The 25,997-nt window shown below is 47.2% G+C and overlaps 1 protein-coding gene across 2 annotated transcripts; it reads right to left on the bottom strand.

Annotated features, from left to right (window-relative positions):
- Positions 1 to 3,667: 3,667 nt before the first annotated feature.
- mul1 (mitochondrial E3 ubiquitin protein ligase 1) lies at positions 3,668 to 23,022 on the bottom strand. Of its 2 annotated transcripts, none has more exons than XM_078238585.1 (4): positions 22,859 to 23,022; positions 22,562 to 22,649; positions 10,912 to 11,032; positions 3,668 to 4,524 (listed from the first exon to the last, which is right to left on the bottom strand). In XM_078238585.1, the coding sequence occupies exons 1-4, from the start codon at positions 22,979 to 22,981 to the stop codon at positions 3,795 to 3,797; spliced, it is 1,062 nt and encodes a 353-aa protein (XP_078094711.1). In that variant the 5' UTR covers positions 22,982 to 23,022; the 3' UTR covers positions 3,668 to 3,794. The 2 variants fall into 2 exon arrangements, with proteins under 2 accessions (XP_078094711.1, XP_078094710.1); XM_078238584.1 differs by having other exon boundaries at positions 22,397 to 22,649; positions 22,859 to 22,999.
- Positions 23,023 to 25,997: the final 2,975 nt, after the last annotated feature.

Genomic DNA, 25,997 nt, shown 5'->3' with positions numbered 1-25,997 from the left:
TTCTGGCTGGTTACTTCTGTGGCATTTTGATGTGTTTTTGGTGACCACAGCGACAGTTGTGCCTCCACATTGGCCCCGCTGGTAAACTCAGTAGCCTGCTACTGAGGGACTAAACAACTACGAAAAAGCGCAAGATGGCTGTGATGTGCGTAGATCAGATACTTAGTCACAAGACGGTATCACCCGCAAAAAACTATGGAATATCCACCTTCGACGGATGAGTCCAGTTGGGAAGTGTCCCGGATAAACAACCTCTCCACAGCTGCGTTTGTAACAATGCACTGTGCTAAATGTCTAACAAATGTCAAAGTCATAGTTGCACAAGCTCTAGCTCTCCTGAGCTAGTAACAAGATTTGCCTCATCTCAAACAGAAGAGGAGGAGATCGAGACTCTGGCATTACTACCTGCCCCACTGGGAGCAGCATCCAGCTGCCAGACTAAAGGAGCCAGAGCAACGCCCCCTCCCCACCCCCGCCACTGTAGTGGAGAATCTTGTGGAAGATTCCCCAGAATCTGAGACAGAAAATGAAACCAACAATATTGTGGAAACAGCCCGCCCACGAGTCACTCGCAGGCCACCAGCTTCAATCCCTAAGCACAGGGAGGTGGACCATCAACTAACACAAGCCGAAGAACTCTTGGGTGCCGGAAATGACCCGGACACCCTGGCTACGGATATTGGGCTAATGGAGAGCATCACCAACCTGATGAACGGGGACAAACCCCCAAAAAAGCCAAAGGGCCTCAGAGGTCAGTAAAGAAAGGGCAAGAAAGATAAGAGGAACAGTAACAATACCAGTGCGAAGAAGGGCAAAACAAAAAGGCATTATTCAGAACAGCCCAGCTGCTCTACAATATCAACCAGCGCCAACTAGCTCGGCAGATCATGGGGGTGTCAACCTCACCTCCGTGTCCACTATCAAAAGAGGAGCTAGAGGCTTGTTCCCGCGACAAACTCTCCAGACCAAGTAATACAGCAAACATTAGAAAATATGCCCCGTTCACTGGCCGAGCGGATGAGGGATCAATGATGAGACCAATAGAGGAGGAAGAGGTAAGCAAAGCTACCAAGGGGATAGACGCGAATAGCACTGCTGGGCTGGATGGCAAGAAACTGGAGAACACAAGGTCCATCCACGAGAAAGACGACACCCGTCTACACCAACTCTTCTCCCTATGGCTGAAATCAAGCACAGTTCCCGAGTCCCTGAAGAAGAATCAAACCATCTTGATTCCTTAATGCGAGGATCAAGAGCGCCTTAAGGACATTAACAACCAGCAGCCAATCACCGTAGATCCGATGCTGCCACACCTGTTCACAAAGATCGTGATGTGGAGATGCTGGTGTTGGACTGGGGTGGGCACAGTAAGAAGTCTCACAACACCAGGTTAAAGTCCACCAGGTTTATCTGGCAGCACAAGCTTTCAGAGTCTCAGACAAAGATCAAGGCCAGCTGTCTCAGTGAGACAGTCGAAATCAACCCAAGGCAGAAAGGGCTTCGAGCAGCAAGTCCCAGGTGCAACGAGAACATTGCAGTCCCAGAAAATATCATAAAAGGAGCAAAGAATAACCAGCCGTACTTGCTGGTGTACTGGCGCAGTTGGTCAAGTATCTTGTTATGGTGTTTAATTCCCCCATTTTTAACGAAGGGGAAGCAACCAGAGATGTGTGCGAGGGTCTCATATACCAATGACATGATTTAATAGAGTTCGGTCTTCCTCTTGTTAGGGTTGACCTGGTCGGGTACAAATTACTTCGGAGAAGTAAATTGTTGATAAGCTGTTGTATTTGTCGATTTGGCAAAGGTGTTCGACTCGGTTGGGCACAAGTTACTCTTGAAAACATTACAAAGGACAAAACTACCCAGAGCCTTCGTGGACATGGTCGAGGACCTGTACACAAGCAGCACCGCGATGGTCGAAGGGAACAGAACTGTGACCACTACAATAGATAGAGTGGGGTATAAAGCAAGGTGGCTCTCACCGGCCCTATTCAACATTGCTCTGGATCCATCGAGATTCTCTCTGGAGAAGGCCGACTCAGGAGTCTCTATGCTCCTGGGAGGCAGAGGTGTCAACTGTTCAGCCCTGGCCTTTGCGGATGACATAGTCTTTCTGAGTGGCTCACGCCGGGATAGAACAGAATCTGAAGATCCTCCAGTCATTCTGTGACCACAGGTCTCACAATTCACACCGCCAAAACAAAAGGCTTTCACTTTACAAACAAGTGGAAGACCTTTCTGTATAACCATGGCGAGAACTGGAAACTTTGGAACGAAGCCGTATCCCATATCCTCACAGGTGAGACCGAGAAATACCTGGGTGCCCGAATCGATCCTTGGGCAGGTGCGTCAGAAGAGGAATGGGAGAAGCTCAAAACCTGGGTGTTTAGCTTGCATGCAGTGGCTCTCTGACCAAGGTGGTCACTGACCACTTACTTGCCCACTCACTCAACTTGTCTAAATCACCTTGAAGCTTCTTAACATTCTTCTTACCCTCACTCCGACAAGGTTTCGTGTCAACAATGAACTTGGAAATATTACTTTTTGTTCCCTCTTACAAAAATTGTATATTGTAGTAACTGTTTATGTGGCACCTTGTCAAAGGCCTTTTAGAAATCCAATACACCGCATCTACTGGTTTTCCTTGGTCTACCCTGCTTGTTACATTTTTAAAGAATTCTAATCGATTTGTCAAACACAATTTCCCTTTCACAAAACCATGTTGATTCTGTATTATGATTTATGTCCTGTTACTACCTTCTTAATAATAGATTCTAGCATTTCCCCAATGACAAACATTAGGCTAACTGAACTATAATTTTCTGTTTTCCTCAAATTGGTGAGTTTCATTTGCTGTTTTCTAATCTGCTGGGACATTTCCAAAAATTAGGGAACTTTGGACGATTACAACCAATGCAGCAACTATCTCTGCAGCCACTTCAAGACTCTAGGAAACAGGTCATCATGTCCAGGGAACCTGTCAGTCTTGAGCATTCCCATTACCTTTTCTCTAGTGTTCTTCCCTACTTTTGCCTCTTGATTTTCTACTGATGTGGAGACGCTCACCTGATGAAGGGGTAGCGCACTGAAAACTCGTGCTACCAAATAAACCTGTTGGACTTTAACCTGATTTTGTGAGACTACTTACTGATTTTCTACTGTTTGGGGAATTGATTTGTGTCATCTACACATTTACATGGTCGGTGCAGGCTTGGAGGGCCAAAGGGCCTGTTCCTGCGCCATAATTTTCTTTTTCTTTGTTCTTTGTACTGTGTGAACAGATACAAAACACTTGCTCAAAGCCTCTGCTACTTTGTTTTTCCACTATTAATTTCCCAATTTTGCCCTCGAGGGCACCAGTGCTCACATTAGCTAAAAGCAAATTACTGTGGGTGCTGGAATCTAGAACTCGGGGGAGACAGTTTCAAACTAACAGGTCTCCCATTTATGACAGCAGACAGGAGGAATTTCTTGTGACTCAGGGCTGTTAGTCTTTGGAATTTTCTTCCCCAATGGGCAGTGGAGGCCAGGTCATATATTCAAGGCCCAATTAGACAGATTTGACCAAGAAGGGAATAAAGAGGTAAAAATGCATTTCAGTAATATAGGATTATCCACCACAGGAATTGAAAAGTATAGAAGGAAAAAGCCAAACAGAAATTAATAACTTTAAACAGATACATTGCGACATTTTTTTTTAAACACACAAATTGCTTTTAGACTTTTTTCTCAGTACAATTTCCTACCTCCATGCATTTTATCATAGAAAGAGCTGTAAAAAATATGAGTATTTAACTATTGTACAGTGGGACTATTCTGGAGATAACATTTCTACAAATTGGACATTTCTTCGGAATAGGTAAGGCCTCGGAACAATCAGCACAAGAGCAGACATGCCCACACTCCAGGAACACACAAGCCCGCTCCCTGCTCAGGCAAATGGCACACGCATTTTGTGAGACCTCGTCCTCTGTTAGCTCAAGCTCCTGCAGACGTTGTTTCTTCATTGCCAACATTTCTCTCTGCAGCTGTGTCTGCTCCTGTTCCATTTTGTAGCGTTTATACTGGCGCCGCATTATGAAATAGAAGGTAACACACGTTGTAATTCCAAACACCACAGTCAGGATCTTCCAAAGCTTTACCTTGGACTCCTGCTTTCGGATGAGGGATTCAAAGTCCAACCGACTCAGGTAGTATTGCAGGCCTTGTTTTGGAGGCTGCAGCTTAATAAAGTTATTGTCCAGTACAAGTTCTCCAACACCAGTTATGATGTCCTTGTCTCTTAGCATTTCCTCAGTCTCTTTGATCCCCTTTGGCCGTTCGCCACTGATGTAATGACCAATTATGTTAGTAAATGTTTGTACTGCAGGGTGAAACTTTTCATACACAGTTTCCAGGTTTAGTTCGGATGCCTCCAAAGGTTTCATCACCCTCACTGATATGCTAGGCTTGCAATCAGGAGGCACAAGGTCAAAGGGTACAGTATTGGTCCTTTGATGGATAATCTTTTCACAGTCATTCCTGTTGAAAGCAAAGTAAAACCTATAGATAAAGGGTTACAAGCAGCACCTCTCGACTGTGTAGTATTACAGAACACTGCTCAAGTCTAACTCTCATTTAGCCCACAAGACTTATGTAAATATTCAAATATATCTCCAATTTGTTCCAAGAAGCAAATACTGATTTCACCGTGAAGTCAACACCTGCAAAAGATGCATCCAGCTGCAGCTGCTAGCAAAGCGTGTTAAGGAACTGGAGCAGGAGCTTGATGACCTCCATCTAATTCGGGAGAATGAGGAGTTTATAGACAGTAGCTTTAGGGAGGTAGTTACACCCAAGCAGCAGAGCATAGGAAATTGGGTTACTGTAAGGAGAGGAAATGGAAATGTGAAAGGACAGGCAGACCAGGGTTCCCCTGTGGCCATACCCCTCCAAAACAGGTATACTAAATTGGATACTGTTGTGGGAGATGCTTTACCTGGGACAAGCTGCGACAGCCGGAACTCTGATACTGAGTTTGGTTCTACAGCGCAAAAGGGTGGGAGGAAGAAGAGGAGAGCAGTAGTGATAGGGGACTCAATGGTCAGAGGTACGGACAGGAGGTTCTGTGGTCGGGACAGAGACTCCCGCATGGTTTGTTGCCTCTCGGGTGCCAAGGTCAGGGATGTCTCTGATCGCGTGCACAGCGTTCTAAAGTGGGAAGGTGATCAGCCAGATGTCGTGATACACATTGGTACAAATGACGTAGGTAGGAAGAGTGAGGAGGTCCTAAAGAGTGAGTACAAAGAGCTTGGAAGGAAGTTAAAAAGCAGGACCCCGAGGATGGTAATCTCAGGATTGCTACCTGAGCCACATGCCAGTGAGGGCAGGAGTAGGATGCTTGGGCGGATGAACACGTGGCTGAGGAACTGGTGCAGGGGGCAGGGTTTCCAATTCTTGGATCATTGGGACCTCTTCTGGGGCAGGTGGGACCTGTACAAGAAAGACGGGTTACACCTAAACTACAAGGGGACCAACATACTTGCAGGGAGGTTTGCTAGTGTTATTGGGGAACGTTTAAACTAGATTTGCAGGGGGATGGGAACCAGAGTGCCAGAGCAGATAGTGGAGCAGGGGTAAAAAGACAGGTTAGTTCAAGTAAAATCACAAATGGAAGGGTAGAGTGTGGTGGAAATAACCTTTTGAGGTGTGTCTATTTCAATGCCAGGAGTATTGTGGGGAAGGCAGATGAGCTGAAGGCGTGGATAGACACATGGAAATATGACATTATAGCCATTAATGAAACTTGGCTACAGGAGGGGCAGGACTGGCAGCTCAATGTTCCGGGGTTCCAATGTTTCAGGCGGGATAGAGGCAGAGGGATAAAAGGTGGGGGGGGGTGGCATTGTTGGTCAGGGAAAATGTTACAGCGGTACTCAGGCAGGATAGATTAGGGAGCTTGTCTACAGAGGCCCTATGGGTGGAGCTGAGAAACAAGAAAGGTATGACCACATTAATGGGGTTGTATTATAGACCACCCAATCGTCAGCGAGAATTGGAGGAGCAAATCAGCTGAGAGATAGCTGACAACTGCAAGAAACACAAAGTTGTGATAGTAAGGGATTTTAATTTTCCACATATAGATTGGGACTCACATACTGTTAAAGGTTTAGATGGGGTAGAGTTTGTCAAATGTGTTCAGGAGAATTTTCTACATCAGTATATAGAGGTGCCAACTAGAGAGGATGCGATATTGGATCTCCTATTGGGAAATGAGTTAGGGCAGGTGACGGATGCGAGCGTGAGGGAACACTTTGGATCCAGTGATCATAATGCCATTAGTTTCAACCTGATAGTGGATAAGGATAGATCTGGTCCTCGGGTTGAAGTTCTGAACTGGAAAAAGGCCAAATTTGATTAAATGAGAAGGGATCTGGGAAGTGTGGATTGGCACAGGCTGTTCTCTGGTAAGGATGTAAATGGAAAGTGGGAGGCCTTCAAAGGAGAAATTTTGAGAGTGCAGAGTTTGTATGTTCCTGTCAGGATTAAAGGCAAAGTAAATATTTTCTCGAGGGAGATTGTAACACTGATTAAGAGGAAGAGAGAGTTGTATGAAATGTACAGGCAGCAAGTAACAGATCAGATGCTCAAGGAGTACAAAAAGTGCAAGAAGCAACTTAAGAGGCAAATCAGGAGGGCTAAAAGAAGGCATGAGGTTGCTTTGGCAGACAGAGTGAAGGAAAATCCAAAGAGCTTGAAGGTGATCAGTGTGATCAGTAACTTTGCAGACGACACGAAATTGGCTGGACTTGCAGATAGTGAGGAACATTGTCAGAGGCTACAGATGGATATAGATAGGCTGGAAATTTGGGCAAAGAAATGGCAGATGGAGTTCAATCCAGATAAATGCGAAGTGATGCATTTTGGTAGAGCTAATGTAGGGGTGAGCTATACGATAAATGGCAGAACCATAAAGGGTGTAGATACGCAGAGGGACCTGGGTGTGCAAGTCCACAGATCCTTGAAGGTGACGTCACAGGTGGAGAAGGTGGTGAAGAAGGCATATGGCATGCTTGCCTTTATAGGATGGGGCATAGAGTATAAAAGTTGGGGTCTGATGTTGCGGATGTATAGAACGTTGGTTCGGCCGCATTTGGAATACTGCGCCCAGTTCTGGTCGCCACACTACCAGAAGGACGTGGAGGCTTTGGAGAGAGTACAGAGGAGGTTTACCAAGATGTTGCCTGGTATGGAGGGGCTTAGTTACGAGGAGAGATTGGGTAAACTGGGGTTGTTCTCACTGGAAAGACGGAGGATGAGGGGAGACCTAATAGAGGTGTATAAAATTATGAAAGGCATAGATAGGGCGAACGGTGGGAAGCTTTTTCCCAGGTCGGTGGTGACGTTCATGAGGGGTCATAGGTTCAAGGTGAGGGGGGGGGGGGGTGGGGGGGAGGTTTAACATGGATATCAGAAGGACATATTTTACACAGAGGGTGGTGGGGGCCTGGAATGCGCTGCCAGGCAAGGTAGTGGAGGCGGGCACACTGGGAACGTTTAAGACTTATCTAGATAGCCACATGAACAGAGTGGGAATGGAGGGAGACAAAAGAATGGTCTAGTTTGGACCAGGGAGCGGTGCGGGCTTGGAGGGCCGAAGTGCCTGCTCCTGTGCTGTATTGGTCTTTGTTCTTTAGCTTCTATAAGTATGTTAGGAGCAAAAGGATAGTGAGGGATAAAATTGGTCCTCTTGAGGATCAGAGTGGTCGGTTATGTATGGAAGCGAAAGAAATGGGGGAGATATTAAATGGGTTTTTTGCATCCGTATTTACTAAGGAAACGGGCATGGAGTCTATGGAAATAGGGCAAACAGGTACGGAGGTCATAGAAATCATAGAAACCCTACAGTGCAGAAGGAAGCCATTCAGCCCATCGAGTCTGCACCGACCATAATCCCACCCAGGCCCTACCCCCACATATTTACCCGCTAATCCCTCTAACCTACGCATCTCAGGACTCTAAGGGGCAATTTTTAACCTGGCCAATCAACCTAACCCACACATCTTTGGACTGTGGGAGGAAACCGGAGCACCCGGAGGAAACCCACGCAGACACAAGGAGAATGTGCAAACTCCACACAGACAGTGACCCAAGCCGGGAATCGAACCCAGGTCCCTGGAGCTGTGAAGCAGCAGTGCTAACCACTGTGCTAACCACTGTGCTACCGTGCCGCCCAAAGGTCATGGAACCTTTACAGATTAAAGGGGAGGAGGCGCTTGCTATCTTGAGGCAAATCAGAGTGGATAGTGTTGAGCTTGCAAGGGCCCTGGCAGACATATTTAAAATGGCAGTATTCACGGGGGAGGTGCAGGATGATTGGAGGGTGGCTCATGTTGTTCCGTTGTTTAAAAAAGGTTCCAAAAGAAATCCGGGAAATTATAGGCCAGTAAGTTTGACGTCGGTGGTGGACAAGTTATTGGAAGGAGTGATAAGGGATAGGATCTACAAATATTTGGATAGACAGGGACTTATTAGGGAGAGTCAACATGGCTTTGTACATGGTAGGTCATGTTTGACCAATCTATTCGTGTTTTTCAAGGAGGTTACCAGGAAAGTGGATGAAGGGAAGGCGGTGGATGTTGTCTACCTGGATTTCAGCAAGGCCTTTGACAAGGTCCCTCATGGGAGGTTAGTTAGGAAGGTTCAGTCGCTAGGTATACATGGGGAGGTAGTAAATTGGATAAGACACTGGCTCAATGGAAGAAGCCAGAGAGTGGTTGTGGAGGATTGCTTCTCTGAGTGGAGGCCTGTGACCAGTGGTGTGCCGCAGGGATCGGTGTTGGGTCCATTGTTGTTTGTCATCTATATCAATGATCTGGATGATAATGTGGTAAATTGGATCAGCAAATTTGCTGATGATACAAAGATTGGAGGTGTAGTGGACAGTGAGGAAGGTTTTCAAAGCTTGCAGAGGGATTTGGACCAACTAGAAAAATGGGCTGAAAAATGGCAACTGGAATTTAACGCAGACAAGTGTGAGATATTGCACTTTGGAAGGACAAACCAAAGTAGAACGTACAGGGTAAATGGTAGGACTCTGAAGAGTGCAGTTGAACAGAGGGATCTGGGAATACAGGTACAGAATTCCCTAAAAGTGACGTCACAGGTGGATAGGGTCATAAAGAGTGCCTTTGGTACATTGGCCTTTATAAATCAGAGTATCAAGTATAAACGTTGGAGTGTTATGGTAAGGTTATATAAGGCATTGGTGAGGCCGAATTTAGAGTATTGTGTACAGTTTTGGTCACCTAGTTACAGGAAGGGTGTAAATAAGGTTGAAAGAGTGCAGAGAAGGTTCACAAGGATGTTGCCGGGACTTGAGAAGCTGAGTTACAGAGAGAGATTGAATAGGTTGGGACTGTATTCCCTGGAGCGTAGAAGAATGAGGGGAGATTTGATAGAAGTGTATAAGATTTTGATGGGTATAGATAGAGTGAATGCAAGCAGGCTTTTTCTGCTGAGGCTAGGGGAGAAAAAAACCAGAGGGCATGGGTTAGGGGTGAAAGGAGAAAAGTTTAAAAGGCAATATTGGGGGGGCTTCTTCACGCAGAGAGTGGTGGGAGTGTGGAATGAGCTGCCGGATAAAGTGGTAAATGCGGGGTCACTTTTAACATTTAAGAAAAACTTGGACGGGTTCATGGATGAGAGGGGTGTGGAGGGATATGGTCCAAGTGCAGGTCAGTGGGACTAGGCATAAAATGGTTCGGCACAGACAAGAAGGGCCAAAAGGCCTGTTTCTGAGCTGTAATTTTCTATGGTTCCAAGTCCATTTCAATGTTTCTCCAAAATGCTTTACAGACCAGGAAATCCATCGAGGGATCTCCATTCACCTTGGACCTCCCAGATTGACTCAATGGCAAGTCAAGGGTGCGAGGATTCCAACTCTTAGCTTGTAGGCTAAGGGTGCAGACTTCTCTTGTTCTTTCTAATACAGAAACCATAGAAATAATATAGCATAGAAGGGAGCCATTCGGCCCATCTTGTCCATGCTGACTCAAGGACACCCAGGTGTCCTTTCTAATCCCATCTTCCTGCATATGGCCCACAGTGCCGTTGCTTATGACACTAACGGTGCAGATCTAGGTATGTTTCAAAATAGGTTTAGGGTGTCTGCCTCCACCACCTCCTCGGGCAGTGAATTCCAGACCCCCACCACCCTCTGCTTAAAAACAGTTTTCCTCATGTCCCCATGTCATACAGTTAGTCAGGAATCTACACGGGCACTTTCTGCAATGCATTTCCCATGGCAGGTAAAAGTTAATCTGTTAACGCAAATTCCACCACGCTGGCTACAGATATTTCATTCCATTAAATGGAACCTTCTGATGTCATTTCTGGAATAGCTTCCATGGACAAAATTAAATGGTTGAGCAGACAGACCCTACCCCACCAATCACCCCCCCGCCCCCCCCCCCCCACCCCCCCCCCCCCCCCCCCCCACCCCTCTTCCTCCCCAGGAGGCCGGCAGCCCCCAGCCCTCATCCCTGGGAGGTCAGCAGTTCCCAGTCCCCCTCTCCCCGGGAGGCCGGCAGCCCCCAGCTCTCCCTCCCCGGGAGGCCGGCAGCCCCCAGAACCGCCTCCCCTCCACTTCCCCGGGAGAATGGCAGCACCCCTCCCCCCACCCCCCCGGGAGGCCGGCAGCCCTCGGACCCCCCCCCCCCTCCCCGGGAGGCCGGCAGCCCTCAGACCCCCACCCCCCCCTCCCCGGGAGGCCGGCAGCCCCCAGCTCTCCCCCCCTCCCCCCACTCCCCGGGAGGCCGGCAGCCCCCAGCTCGCCCCCCCTCCCCGGGAGGCAGGCAGCCCCCAGTCCTGGCCTCCCTGAGGGGCCGGCATGTTCCTGCCCCCTCACCGCTAGGCTGCCAAACTTACCAGATGTGGGTAGTTCGATTCCACACCATTTTATGTTCCTGTAAAACAAGTCGTTGTATAACTCCTTTGCAGCCATCCACAAACTGGCTATTGAGGGTTTCTTTGACAGGGTTAACCACACCTGAACGACAGAAAAAGAAACGGATCATTACATTTACCAGCTCGCTGCACATATGCTACGGCCAAATTTTTACAATATAGCTGAGGATGCAAGTGCTTACGGGTATTCCTGGATAAATCAGACTGCAACTTCCAGTGCCCCACAGTTAAATGTGGAAATTCAGAAGTTGCTGTTTTAGTGTGCTGTAGCTTTCTCCAATAATCTCCACACTGACATTACTGAAATGGCAGGAACCTGGGACAACTGTCCACTTGTTTTGTACTAATACAGAGTATTAGCCTAATAAAGGACGATGCATCCAGGAATGAGAGAGACACTAACATTAACATCATGTTCAGGGATAAATAAGAGCAACTCCCCTGACTTGGAAAGATTATTTAACAAGGGTGTTGATTCATTCCCTCAGAAAATTAAGTTGCAGACATTTTTATATCTATTTCTCTCCATGAATTTGCCAGCACTCTCTTCTCCTGTCCTATGAATTGTGATCATTTGAAATTTGGCATTCGTGTTTGTCCTGATGAGTGCAAGGCTAAAAGCAGTATTCAAATTCTGTACTAGTTAAATAGAATTCATTAAATAGTGTGTTTCAGAGTTTGCAGGTTTGAGAAATAGATATATTCTATCAAACGCGCATCCAGCAGAGTTTATTACATGTGTGCAAACTTATATCAGGCAGTGGTTTAAACAAAGCTCAAACTTTAACTTTTAACAGCCCGAATTGGAAATGGGAAACCGTGATCCTACTGTTTGAGTTGAGTTATTTATAAATCCTGTAATTAAAAAAAACTTGCCCTGATTTTTAACGTTTTAAAGGTGGGATAATCAGGTTTCTGATCATCTTATAACGGAAAGGAAGAAAAATGGCTTCTTACCTCCTTAGCATTAACCAGTCCAAAGATGTGTGGGTTAGGTTGATTGGCCATAGTAACTTGACCCTAGTGTCGGGGGGATTTGCAGGGTAAATATGTGCGGTTACGGGAATAGGGCCTGGGTGGGATTGTGGTCGGTGCAGACTTGATGGGCCGAATGGCCTCCTGTGCTGTAGGGATTCTATGAATCCACTTGTATTTTCCAACCTTTATTTTGCTTCCTGGATATGATTTAAATCTAATTCAATATATCGCCATTCCTTCGCAGCCACTGGGTCAAAATCCTGGAATTCCCTCCCTAATGGCATTGTGGGTCAACCCACAGAATATGGACTGCAGCAGTTCAAGGAGGCAGCTCACCACCACCTTCTCAAGGGCAATTAGGGATGGGCAATAAATGCTGGGCCTACCCAGCGGCGCCCCTGTCCCAAGAATGAATAAAAAAACACAGAAGTCATTGATTTAAAGTCATCAGCATAATATTTAAATGGGAGATGAGGCGAATTAATTTTGCTCAGTTATTGATACCTGGAATGCTCTCCCCCAAAAGCTGAAGGAAGTTAATTCCATAAATAACTTTTAGAGAGTAGCGATGTACTTGAGGAACTTAAAGGGTTACTTACAAATTCAGGGGTATAGGACTGAATAGCAGTGGTCTTGATAGTAAAAGTAAAAGTTTTTACAAGTATATAAAAAGGAATAGAGTGGCTAGAGTGAATGTTGGACCCTTGGAAGATGAGAGGGGGGATTTAATAGTGGAAAACGAGGAAATGGCTGAGACTTTAAATAAGTTCTTTGTGTCGGTCTTCACGGTGGAAGCCACAAATAGTTTGCCGAATATTAGAGATCGAGAGTTGGTGGGAGGGGAGGTCCTTAATACAATTACTGTTACTAAGGAGGTGGTGCTTGGTAGACTAATAGGACTGAAGGTAGACAAGTCCCCGGGCCCGGATGGAATGCATCCCAGGGTACTGAAAGAAATGGCTGAGGTAATAGCAGATGCGTTAGTAGTAATTTATCAAAATTCGCTGGACTCTGGGGTAGTGCCGGCTGACTGGAAAACAGCTACTGTTACGCCAGTTTAAAAAAGGAAGTAGACAAAAGGCGGGTAACTACAGGCCGGTTAGCTTAACGTCCGTAGTTGGGAAGATGCTAAAGTCCATTATTAAAGAGGAAATAACAGAGCACCTGAATAAGAATGGTTCGATCAAGCAGACGCAGCATGGATTCATGAAGGGAAAGTCGTGTTTGACGAATCTACTGGACTTTTATGAAGATGTCACTAGTGCGGTTGACAGAGGGGAACCGGTGGATGTGGTGTTTTTAGATATCTAGAAGGCGTTCGATAAGGTGCCTCACAAAAGGTTGCTGCAGAAGATTGGGGTACACGGAGTTAGGGGTAAGGTGTTGGCGTGGATTGGGGATTGGCTATCTAACAGGAAGCAGAGAGTTGGGATAAATGGGTGCTTTTCTGGTTGGCAGTTGGTGACCAGTGGCGTGCCGCAGGGATCGGTGCTGGGGCCTCAATTGTTTACCATTTACATAGATGATCTGGAGGAGGGGACTGAATGTAGGGTATTCAAGTTTGCTGATGACACGAAGGTGAGTGGGAAAGCGAATTGCGTGGAGGACGCGGAAAGTCTGCAGAGAGATTTGGATAGGCTGAGTGAGTGGGCGAGGATCTGGCAGATGGAATATAACGTTAGCAAATGTGAGGTTATCCACTTTGGAAGAAATAATAGTAAATTGGAATATTATTTAAATGGAGAAAAATTACATCGTGCGACTGTGCAGAGGGACCTGGGGGTCCTTGTGCACGAATCGCAAAAACTCAGTCTGCAGGTGCAGCAGGTGATCAAGAAGGCGAATGGAATGTTGGCCTTTATCGCGAGGGGGATAGAATATAAAAGCAGGGAGGTCTTGCTGCAACTGTACAAGGCACTGGTGAGGCCGCAACTGGAGTACTGTGTGCAGTTTTGGTCCCCTTATTTGCGAAACGATATATTGGCCTTGGAGGGAGTGCAGAGAAGGTTCACCAGGTTGATAGCGGAGATGAGGGGTGTAGCTTATGAGGAGAGATTAAACAGATTGGGTCTGTACTCGTTGGAGTTTAGAAGGATGATCTTATAGAGACATACAAGATAATGAAGGGGCTGGATAGGGTAGAGGTGGAGAGATTCTTTCCACTTAGAAGGGAAACCAGAACTAGAGGGCACAGCCTCAAAATAAGGGGGGGGCCGGTTCAGAACAGAGTTGAGGGGGAACCTCTTCTCTCAGAGGGTAGTGAATCTCTGGAATTCTCTGCCCATTGAAGTGGTGGAGGCTTCCTCGTTGAATATGTTTAAATCACGGGTAGATAGTTTTCTGATCGATAAGGGAATTAGGGGTTATGGGGAGCAGGCGGGTAAGTGGAACTGATTCACTTCAGATCAGCCATGATCTTGTTGAATGGCGGGGTAGGCTTGAAGGGCCAGATGGCCTACTCCTGCTCCTACTTCTTATGTTCTTATGTCTTTCAAATAGCTAGCACAGCCTCAATGGGCCAAATGGCCTTCATTTGTCTGAGTATTTATGATAATTGTGAGGGTTCAACTCCCAAAGTTGAACTCTCAATAGAAATATATTAGTTTAATCAATGTCTTGGAGACAAGAACCTTTGCATTAAGATTTTTAACATGTTCTTTTAACTACATAATTACTGCTGTAACTATGGTTACGACAGTAACCTACATGTTGAGTGGATCAATCCCATCTTTGCCAGAATGTGAATCAGAACATGAACAACGTTAACAGCAGATAACCAGTAGATGGAGCACGAAGCTTAGATTATTTTCCTTTAAGATTGTTTCATTCACAGAATTGATTTGACCACACTTGGGGTATTGGTGAACAACTCTGGTTTCCATATTATTAAAAAAACATGTGGACACTAGACAAGGATGATATCAGGACAGAGAGAATATAGTAATCAGCAAAGAACAAAGAACAGTACAGCACAGGAAACAGACCCTTCGGCCCTCCAAGCCTGTGCCGCTCCTTGGTCCAACTAGACCAATCGTTTGTATCCCTCCATTCCCAGGCTGCTCATGTGACTATCCAGGTAAGTCTTAAACGATGTCAGCGTGCCTGCCTCCACCACCCTACTTGGCAGTGCATTCCAGGCCCCCACCACCCTCTGTGTAAAAAACGTCCCTCTGATATCTGAGTTATACTTCACCCCTCTCAGCTTGAGCCCGTGACCCCTCGTGATCGTCACCTCCGACCTGGGAAAAAGCTTCCCACTGTTCACCCTATCTATACCCTTCATAATCTTATACACCTCTATTAGATCTCCCCTCATTCTCCGTCTTTCCAAGGAGAACAACCCCAGTCTACCCAATCTCTCCTCATAGCTAAGACCCTCCATACCAGGCAACATCCTGGTAAGGTTGAATGGTATCAGGATTTCTCCAGAAAGAAGCCTGAATGGTGACCTGATGGAGCTTTGTATGATTATCAGTTTGATAGGCCTGGCACGGGGAAGATATTTCCACTTGTGTGTCATTGGCACACGATAGCTACAAATAAACTCATTAGGGAATTCAGGAGTGTATTTATCCAGAGTGTGGTGAGAATGTGGAACTCAGCACAACAGGGAGTGCTTGAGGTGAATAGAATAGGTGCATTATTAGAGGAACTGAAAAAACATGGGCGGGGGGGGGGGGGAGAGGGGGGAGATATTGATGCAGTTGAAGGAAAGGTTGTGCGGAGCATAAACACCTGCATGGATCATGAAATGGGCCAAATGGCCTTGTTCTGTGCTGCAAATACAATGCAAGATAAAAATAAAATCTTGCAGCAGTAAAGAAGACCATTTGCTCCATTATACACATACCAGCTCTTTGAAAGAACAAAGAAAATTACAGCACAGGAACAGGCCCCTCCAGCGTGCATCGACCATGCTGCCCGACTGAACCAAAACCCCCTACCCTTCCGGGGACCATATTCCTCTATTTCCATCCTATTCATGTATTTGTCCAGATGCACCTTAAAACTCACTCGTGTATCTGCTTCCATGACCTCCCCCCAGCAGCGAGTTCCAGGCACCCATGCAATCAGTGCTACAGCCTCAATCCTTATCCACAACCCTGCATTTTCTTTTTATCTTTTTAAGTGTATTTCTAATTCGCTTGTGAAAATTGCTCCTGAACCACTTCCACCACCCCATGGCAGTGTTGAGCACTGCTGCCTCCCAGCGCCAGGAACCCGGGTTCAATTCCCGGCTTGGGTCACTGTCTGTGTGGAGTTTGCATATTCTCTCTGTGTCTGCGTGGGTTTCCTCCGGGTGCTCCGGTTTCCTCCCACAGTCTGAAAGACGTGCTGGTTAGGTGCATTGTCCGTGCTAAATTCTCCCTCAGTGTGCCCGAACAGGCGCCGGAATGTGGTGACTCGGGGATTTTCACAGTAACTTCATTGCGGTGTCGATGTAAGCCTACTTGTGACACTAATAAATAAATTTCAGGTTGTGTAGTTCGGTTTGTCGTAGCTCTCGGTGTAAAATATTTCTCTTCATCTTCCCTTTGATTCAATGTTTTCTGTGGAATCTACAGGTAGACTTCTTACTGTGCTGACCCCAGTCCAACACCGGCATCTCCACATCGAATCTACAGGTGACAATCCCATGACTGAACAGATAAAAGCAAAACAACAATGATCCTTTTGGAGTTTTTACTGAAATGCAGCCTCTCGGGAGTTACCTTGTTCTCTCAGCGCTGTCGCTGCACTGGATTGGCAGAGATTTTATTTACAAAGGTACAAAATGTTAAAATGATGAGATATAATCCTAGTGTCTTGCAATGAAGCAACAAGTTCCCACCATTTAAAAATATACAATAGTGGGATAGGAACTACAATCACATTTACCAACTAATCTTAACATTCTAAATGCCAGAGAACATGAACCCAATTTACACGGCTTCTCATTGTAGATCAATCGCTCCCAATCTAGTGAACATTCACTGTACTGTCTCTGACGCAACTAGATCCTTCCTTAACTATGGAGACTGAAACTGCACAAAGCATTCCAGGTGTGGTCTCACCAAAGCCCCAAACCACTGTAGCAGGGTTTTTTTTACCCCTGAACTCCAATCCCTTTGTGATAATGGCCAACATGCCATTTGCCTTCCTCAATGCTTGCTGTACTTGCATGCTGTGTTTTCCTTGTACAAGCATATCCAAATCTCTGAACATGAACATTACAAGTTTCTCACTTTGTAAAAAATACTCTATTCTTACATGAATAATCATAGAATCTACAATGCAGAAGGAGGCCATTCGGCCCATTGAGTCCACACCAACTACAATCCCACCCAGGCCCTCTAACCCTGTGCATATTACCCTAGCTAGTCCTCCTGAGACTAGGGCAATTTAGCATGGCCAATCCACCTAACCCGCAAATCTTTGGACTGGGAAGAAACCGGAGCGCCCGGAGGAAACCCACGCAGGCATGGGGAGAATGTGCAAACCCCACACAGACAAGCCAAAAGTCGAACCTGGGTCTCTGGCGCTGTGAGGCAGCAGTGCTAACCACTGCGCCACCATGCCACCCATAATCTTGCTCTTCTCTACAATTTTCTCAATCTGCCATCTTACTGTCCACCCACTTAACCTTTGCAGCTCTCTGTCCCCTGCCCACAACTTACCTTTCCACCTAGCTTTAAGACCATAAGACAGAGGAGCAGAATTAGGCCACTCGGCCCATCGAGTCTGCTCCGCCATTCAATCATGGATGATATTTTTCTCACCATTCTCCTGCCTTTTCCCCATAACCCCTGATCCCCTTATTAATCAAGATCTATCTATCTCTGTCTTAAAGACACTCAATGACCTGGCCTCCACAGCATTCTGTGGCAAAGAATTCCACAGATTCACCACCCTCTGGCTGAAGAAATTCCTCCTCATCTCTGTTTTAAAGGATCGACCCTTTAGTCTGAGGTTGTGCCCTCTGGTTCTAGTTTTTTCTACGAGTGGAAACATCCTCTCCACGTCCACTCTATCCAGACCTCGCAGATTCCTGTAAGTCTCAATAAGATCACCCCAACGAGTACAGACCCAGAGTCTCAACCGTTCCTCATACAACAAGCTCTTCATTCCAGGGATCATTCTTGTGAACCTTCTCTGGACCCTCTCCAAGGCCAGCACATCCTTCCTTAGATATGGGGCCCAAAACTGCTCAGAATACGCCAAATAGGGTCTGACCAGAGCCTTATACAGTCTCAGAAGTACATCCCTGCTCTTGTATTCTAGCCCTCTCGCCATGACTGCTAACATTGCATTTGCCTTGCTAGCTGCTGTAAACCTGCACGTTAACCTTAGAAGAATCTTGAACAAGGACTCCCAAGTCCCTTTGTGCTTCTGATTTCCTAAGCATTTTCCCAATTAGAAAATAGTCTATGCCTCCATTCCTCCTTCCAAAGTGCATAACCTCACACTTTTCCACAGTGTATTCCATCTGCCACTTCTTTGCCCACTCTCCTAACCTGTCCAAGTCTTTCTGTGGCATCTTTTTTGGAAATCCAAGTGTACAACATCTACGGGCCCTCTTTATCAATCCACTAGTTACACAAAAAAACTTTATAGAACATAGAACATAGAAAGCCACAGCACAAACAGGCCCTTCGGCCCACAGGTTGCGCTGATCATATCCCTACCTCTAGGCCTATCTATAGCCCTCAATCCCATTAAATCCCATGTACTCATCCAGAAGTCTCTTAAAAGACCCCAACGAGTTTGCCTCCACCACCACCGACGTCAGCCGATTCCACTCACCCACCACCCTCTGAGTGAAAAACTTACCCCTGACATCTCCTCTGTACCTACCCCCCAGCACCTTAAACCTGTGTCCTCTCGTAGCAACCATTTCAGCCCTTGGAAATAGCCTCTGAGAGTCTACCCTATCCAGACCTCTCAACATCTTGTAAACCTCTATCAGGTCACCTCTCATCCTTCGTCTCTCCAGGGAGAAGAGACCAAGCTCCCTCAACCTATCCTCATAAGGCATGCCCCCCAATCCAGGCAACATCCTTGTAAATCTCCTCTGCACCCTTTCAATGGCTTCAACATCTTTCCTGTAATGAGGTGACCAGAACTGCGCGCAGTACTCCAAGTGGGGTCTAACCAGGGTCCTATAAAGCTGCAGCATTATCTCCCGACTCCTAAACTCAATCCCTCGATTAATGAAGGCCAGTACGCCGTACGCCGTCTTGACCGCATCCTCCACCTGCGAGGCTGATTTAAGAGTCCTATGGACCCGGACCCCAAGGTCCTTCTGATCCTCTACACTGCTAAGAATGGTACCCTTCATATTATACTGCTGCTTCATCCCATTGGATCTGCCAAAATGGATCACTACACACTTATCCGGGTTGAAGTCCATCTGCCACTTCTCCGCCCAGTCTTGCATTCTATCTATGTCTCGCTGCAACTTCTGACATCCCTCCAAACTATCCACAACACCACCTACCTTGGTGTCGTCAGCAAACTTACCAACCCATCCCTCCACTTCCTCATCCAGGTCATTTATGAAAATGACAAACAGCAAGGGTCCCAGAACAGATCCCTGGGGCACTCCACTGGTCACTGACCGCCATGCAGAGAAAGACCCCTCCACAGCCACTCTCTGCCTTCTGCAGGCAAGCCAGTTCTGGATCCACAAGGCAACAGCCCCTTGGATCCCATGCCCTCTCACTTTCTCAAGAAGTCTTGCATGGGGGACCTTATCGAACGCCTTGCTGAAGTCCATATAGACCACATCCACCGCTCTTCCTTCGTCAATGTGTTTGGTCACATTTTCAAAGAACTCAACCAGGCTCGTAAGGCACGACCTGCCCTTGACAAAGCCGTGCTGACTACTTTTGATCATACTAAACTTCTCTAGATGATCAATGCAATTTCACTTTTGTAAACCACGTTGACTTTGATCACACTACTGTCGGTGGCGAGGGGGGAGGGTTTGGGGGGGAGGGTTTGGGGGGAGGGTTTGGGGGGGAGGGTTTGGGGGGGAGGGTTTGGGGGGGAGGGTTTGGGGGGGAGGGGAGGGTTTGGGGGGAGGGGAGGGTTTGGGGGGGAGGGGAGGGTTTGGGGGGGAGGGGAGGGTTTGGGGGGGAGGGGAGGGTTTGGGGGGGAGGGTTTGGGGGGGGAGGGGAGGGTTTGGGGGGGAGGGTTTGGGGGGGAGGGTTTGGGGGGGAGGGTTTGGGGGGGAGGGTTTGGGGGGGAGGGTTTGGGGGGGAGGGTTTGGGGGGGAGGGTTTGGGGGGGAGGGTTTGGGGGGGAGGGTTTGGGGGGGAGGGTTTGGGGGGGAGGGTTTGGGGGGGAGGGTTTGGGGGGGAGGGTTTGGGGGGGAGGGTTTGGGGGGGAGGGTTTGGGGGGGAGGGTTTGGGGGGGAGGGTTTGGGGGGGAGGGTTTGGGGGGGAGGGTTTGGGGGGGAGGGTTTGGGGGGGAGGGGGGGGGGCGTGGTTTGTACTCACGTTCGCCATGAGCACAAATGGCAATGTAAAATCCGGCGAGAGCTGGAAACAAGAATTTTGCCAGCATGATCTTGTTTTCCAATTTTCCCCAGCCCTGGCGTAACAAGGTTCCCACCCAGGATTGTCAGGAACCTCATTCCAAAACATCGACTTAGCACGTATTCCCGCCATATTGCTCCCCCATTAGGGATTTACCCTTCCTATTTTTGCGAACAAGAGAATATCTAATCACCAAAAATGCACACAATCTGTGATTTTGCCCACTCGTCAAAGCTGTGTGACGTCGCTCCCCAGCGCCGACGCTACAACAGCTCTTAGCTAAATTGTACCCAAAGTCTCGAGCGAGAGCTGAACTCGCGAACCTCTCCTTACAAGGCCAGAGTTCTGACCACTGATGTATGGAACCAGCAGCCACCAACATGACATCACGTTAGTGAGGTTTACACTTGGTTTTTAAAAATGTGAACCAAGCAAAGGGAACTGGTGAGTACAGCCCCTCGGGGGAGGGGGTCGCGGCTGGACAGTACCTTGGCACTGCTTGGGGCACCCACAAGAGCAACAGAGGAGGCTGCGGGGAGAGTTGATTCCATAGAATCATAGAGGTTTACAGCATGGAAACAGGCCCTTCAGCCCAACTTGTCCATGCCGCCTTTATTTTTTTAAACTAATCCCAATTGCCCGGATTTGGCCTATGTCCTTCCATACCCATCGTACCCATGTAACTATCTAAATGCTTTTTAAAAGATAAAATTGTACCCGCTTCTACTACTACCTCTGGCAGCTTGCTCCAGACACTCACCATCCTCTGTGTGAAACAATTGCCCCTCTGGACACTTTTGTATCTCTCCCCTCTCACCTTAAACCTATGCCCTCTAGTTTTAGACTCCCCTACCTCTGGGAAAAGATATTGACTATCTACCTTGTCTATGCCCCTCATTATTTTATAGACCTCTATAAGGTCACCCCTCAGCCTCCTACGCTCCAGAGAAAAAAGTCCCAGTCTATTCAGCCCCTCCTTATAACTCAATCCATCAAGTCCCAGTAGCATCCTAGTAAATCTTTTCTCCACTCTTACTAGTTTAATAATATCCTTTCTATAATAGGGTGACCAGAATTGCACACAGTATTCCAAGTGTGTCCTTACCAATGTCTTGTACAACTTCAACAAGACGTCCCAACTCCTGTATTCAATGTTCTGACCGATGAAACCAAGCATGCCAAATGCCTTTTTCACCACTCTGTCCACCTGTGACTCCACTTTCAAGGAGCTATGAACATGTACCCCTAGATCTCTTTGTTCTGTAACTCTCCCCAACGCCCTACCATTAACTGAGTAAGTCCTGCCCTGGTTCAACCTACCAAAATGCATCACCTCGCATTTGTCTAAATTAAACTCCATCTGCCATCCGTCAGCCCACTGGCCCAATTGATCAAGATCCCATTGCAATTGGAGATAACTTTCTTCACTGTCCACTATGCCACCAATCTTGGTGTCATCTGCAAGCTTACTAACCATGCCCCCTATATTGTCATCCAAATCATTAATATAAATGACAAATAACAGTGGGCCCAGCACTGATCCCTGAGGCACATCGCTGGTCACAGGCCTCCAGTTTGAAAAACAACTCTCGACATCCACCCTCTGGCTTCTATCAAGAAGTGGAGATGCCGGCGTTGGACTGGGGTAAGCACAGTAAGAAGTCTCACAACACCAGGTTAAAGTCCAACAGGTTCAGTAACCTGTTGGACTTTAACCTGGTGTTGTGAGACTTCTTACTGTTCTATCAAGAAGCCAATTTTGTATCCATTTAGATACCTCACCCTGGATCCCGTGAGATTTAACTTTATGCAACAACCTACCATGCGGTACCTTGTCAAAGGCCTTGCTAAAGTCCATGTTGACAACGTCAACTGCACTGCCCTCATCTACCTTCTTGGTTACCCCTTCAAAAAACTCATCAAATTTGAGAGACATGATTTTCCACTCACAAAGTGTACTTTGTATGATTCTATAGCTTCCAGCACCTTCCACGGTGACCGGTGTGAGGGGTCTCCCTCCTTCATTGTTAAGTGTTTCACTCTGAGTGCTGAGAGGTTGCTGAGGATTGCAATCTAATATAATGCTGCAGTGAGATGTCTGCCCTGGGAACCCACCTTCAATCACAGCATAGGGAAGGCACTTCCCTGGGACATCCAGCAGGATCCTTCTCAGCTCCGGACCCAGGGGGAACCGCACTGTTTCCTGCAGAGAGTTAGACACTTAGTGACTGGATAGCAACAGTAAAGCTCTGTCAATTACTGACTCATTTACACATTCCCCAGGCCCAGCCCGCAGTCTAACTCCCATCCACTGCCTAGCAGGAGGCCACTCGACCCCCAGGCCCGGAGCTAGCCCAGGCCCGGAGAGAGGAGCAACAAACACCGGGGAGGCGGCCCCGCGCTGGGACTGACCTGCAGCGCCCGGACGGCGGCCCGCTTGCGGCGGTACAGCGAGTAGCAGACGGCGGTGAGCACCGAGCCGACGGCCGCGGCGGCAAACAGCGGCTTCCCGGAGCCTGAGGCTCGGCCCGGCATTGCGGCGCTGACCCCGCCCCTAGTGATAGCTCCACCCACAGGGAACCCCGCCCCTAGTGATAGCTCCACCCACAGGGAACCCCGCCCCTAGTGATAGCTCCACCCAAGGGAACCCCGCCCCTAGTGAAAGCTCCACCCACAGGGAACCCCGCCCCTAGTGATAGCTCCACCCACAGGGAACGCCGCCCCGTGATAGCTCCGCCCCTAGTGATAGCCCCGCCCACTGAGATAGACCCGCCTATAAGGAGCTCCGCCCCTCGAGATAGCTCCGCCCACAGTGAGATAGCCCTGCCCCCAGTGCAGTAATTGAAGGCATTGGCTAAGCAGCTCAAGTTCCCGAAAGGCCTGTCCTGTAGTATGTGGGAAACCAGGGGCCCCTCTGGTGGCCTGGAAGAGTCATGATGTGGAGATGCCGGCGTTGGACTGGGGTAAACACAGTAAGAGTTATAACAACACCAGGTTAAAGTCCAACAGGTTTATTTGGTAGCAAACGCCACTAGCTTTCGGAGCGCTGCTCCTTCGTCAGATGGAGTGGAAACATTTCCACTCCATCTGACGAAGGAGCAGCGCTGCGAAAGCTAATGGTGTTTGCTACCAAATAAACCTGTTGGACTTTAACCTGGTGCTGTTATAACTCTTACGGCCTGGAAGAGCACAGGGAACGCGGTGTCACAGTGGTATCGTCACCCGCGTAACGGTCTGGCGATCCAGGTTCAAATCCAAGCATGTAGATGGTGAAATTTGAATTCAATAAACATCTGGAATTAAAAGTCGGATGGTGATCATAAAATCTTTGTCAATTGTTGTACAAGCTGATCTGGTTCAGTAATGTCCTTGAGTGATGGAAATCTGCCACCCTTACCTGGTGTTTGCTGCTCCTCTCTCTGGTGGTGTCACAGTAAGAAGTCTCACAACACCAGGTTAAAGTCCAACAGGTTTATTTGGTAGCACAAGCCACAAGCTTTCGGAGCACTGCTCCTTTGTCAGGTAAGTGGGAGTTCTGTTCACAAACAGGGCATATAAAGACACAAACTCAATTTACAAAATAATGGTTGGAATGCAAATCTTTACAGGTAATCAATTTGATTACCTGTAAAGACCTAAATTACCTGTGTTAGATAAGTTAGCTAAAGGAGAGCCAGTGGACGTGATTTATTTAGATTTCCAGAAGACATTTGACAAGGTGCCAAACAGGAGACTGTTAAGTAAGTTAAGAGCCCATGGTATTAAGATCCTGGCATGGATAGAGGATTGACTAACTGGCAGACGGCAGATAATGGGGATAAAGGGGTCTTTTTCAGGATTGCAGCCGGTGACTAGTGATATGCCTCAGGGGTCGGAGAGGCTAGGAGAATGGGCAAAGAAGTGGCAGTTCACAAGAATGATACCTGAAATGAAGAGTTTGTCGTATGAGGAACGGTTGAGGACTCTGGGTCTGTACTCATTCAAGTTTAGAAGGATGAGGGAGGATCTTATTGAAACTTACAGGATACTGCGAGGCCTGGATAGAGTGGACGTGAAGAGGATGTTTCCACTGGTAGGAAAAACTAGAACCAGAGGGCACAACCTCAGGCTAAAGGGACAAGCCTTTAAAACAGAGATGAGGAGGAATTTCTTCAGCCAGAGAATGGTGAATCTGTGGAACTCTTTGCCACAGAAGGCTGTGGAGGCCAGGTCATTGAGTGTCTTTAAGACAAAGATAGATAGGTTCTTGATTAATAAGGGGATCAGGGGTTATGGGGAAAAGGCAGGAGAATGGGGATGAGAAAAATATCAGCCATGATTGAAAGGCGGAGCAGACTTGATGGGCCAAGTGGCCTAATTCTGCTCCTTTGTCTTATGGTCTTATGGAAATCTTGTTCAGCAAACCTGTTGGAGATTCTGAGCAGAAAAGATACGGGGAAGCCAGTGGGTATGGTATTTTTTAATTTTCAGAAGGCTTTACATAAGGTCCCATACAAGACTCAGTAACCAAAATTAGAGCTTGCAGGATTGGGGGGTGATATTAAGTCTTGGATTTAGATTTAGTTAATAGATAGAAAATAAGAATAGAAATATTGTCATTTGCAGGTTGGCAGGCTGTGGCTACTGGGATACCACAAAGATCAATGCTGAGGCCACAGCTGTTGCCAATCTATCTCAATGATTTGAATGCGGGAGCCAAATGTAATATTTCCCAGTCTGCGGCTAAGATCAAGTGTAGTATGGTCGGCAGCCCATGGTCGGCCGCACTTGGTCGAGGTCATTAGGTTACACTGAACCTTCATATGTTTCTTATGAAGCAATTTTTTAAAGCGGCATCTCGGCCTTTTGGCTAAGATGCAAATGAGCTCAAGTCTTGGAGGAGGAACCTCCCCCTTCTCCAATCAGCTTGGCTCATGTAGATCAGGCCCAGGACAGGGTGGTTTGGTCGCTCGCCCTGTCTTGTCAGCCTGGATCTGAAATGTCTCAACTTGTTGAGACTCTGAATTGGATTTGATTTGATTGAATTGGAAAAGTATTTTTAAAAAAATTCCCAGTCTGCTGATGATACAATACCAGGTGGGAATGTAATTTGTGAGGAGGATGCCGTGAGCCTTCAGGGGATTTAGACAAGCGAAGTGGGGAAAAGGCAGAAGAATGGGGATGAGAAAAATATCATCCATGATTGAATGGCGGAGCAGACTTGATAGGCCAAGTGGCCTAATTCTGCTCCTATGTCTTATGGTCTAAGGATTAAGATCTGAGTACAAGTAAACTTACTGGAAATAATAGAAGATCATGGAAGAGGAGACCATGCTGATGGGGTGGGATGAAGTCAGATGGGAGGAAGCCCTCGTTGATCCATTGGACTGAATGGTCTGTTTCAATGCTGAACATTCCAAAGAATTCCCTTTGATGACGGAGACCCCATGATGTCTCAAAGGCGATACTGTTGATATGTTAGGAATTTGAAATTTAGTTATTTTCGAATGTTCACCATAAGCTTTTGGAAAATGCGTTTAAAATATGCGTCTAGTTTCTTCTTTCCCTTTTT

The sequence above is a fragment of the Mustelus asterias genome, chromosome 22 (assembly GCF_964213995.1).
Source record: "Mustelus asterias chromosome 22, sMusAst1.hap1.1, whole genome shotgun sequence".
NCBI classification, from domain to species: Eukaryota; Metazoa; Chordata; class Chondrichthyes; order Carcharhiniformes; family Triakidae; genus Mustelus; species Mustelus asterias.
Note: the sequence above shows the minus strand (reverse complement) of the source record. Positions and strands in the feature narration are given on the sequence as shown.

Coding starts and splice junctions, on each gene's coding strand:
- mul1 (XM_078238584.1), bottom strand. CDS start 22,981: ATGCCGGGCCGAGCCTCAGGCTCCGGGAAGCCGCTGTTTGCCGCCGCG. Junction 22,650..22,858: donor CCGCCGTCCGGGCGCTGCAG/GTCAGTCCCAGC, acceptor AACTCTCTGCAG/GAAACAGTGCGGTTCCCCCT. Junction 11,033..22,396: donor AATCATACAAAGTACACTTT/GTGAGTGGAAAA, acceptor TCTGTCGTTCAG/GTGTGGTTAACCCTGTCAAA.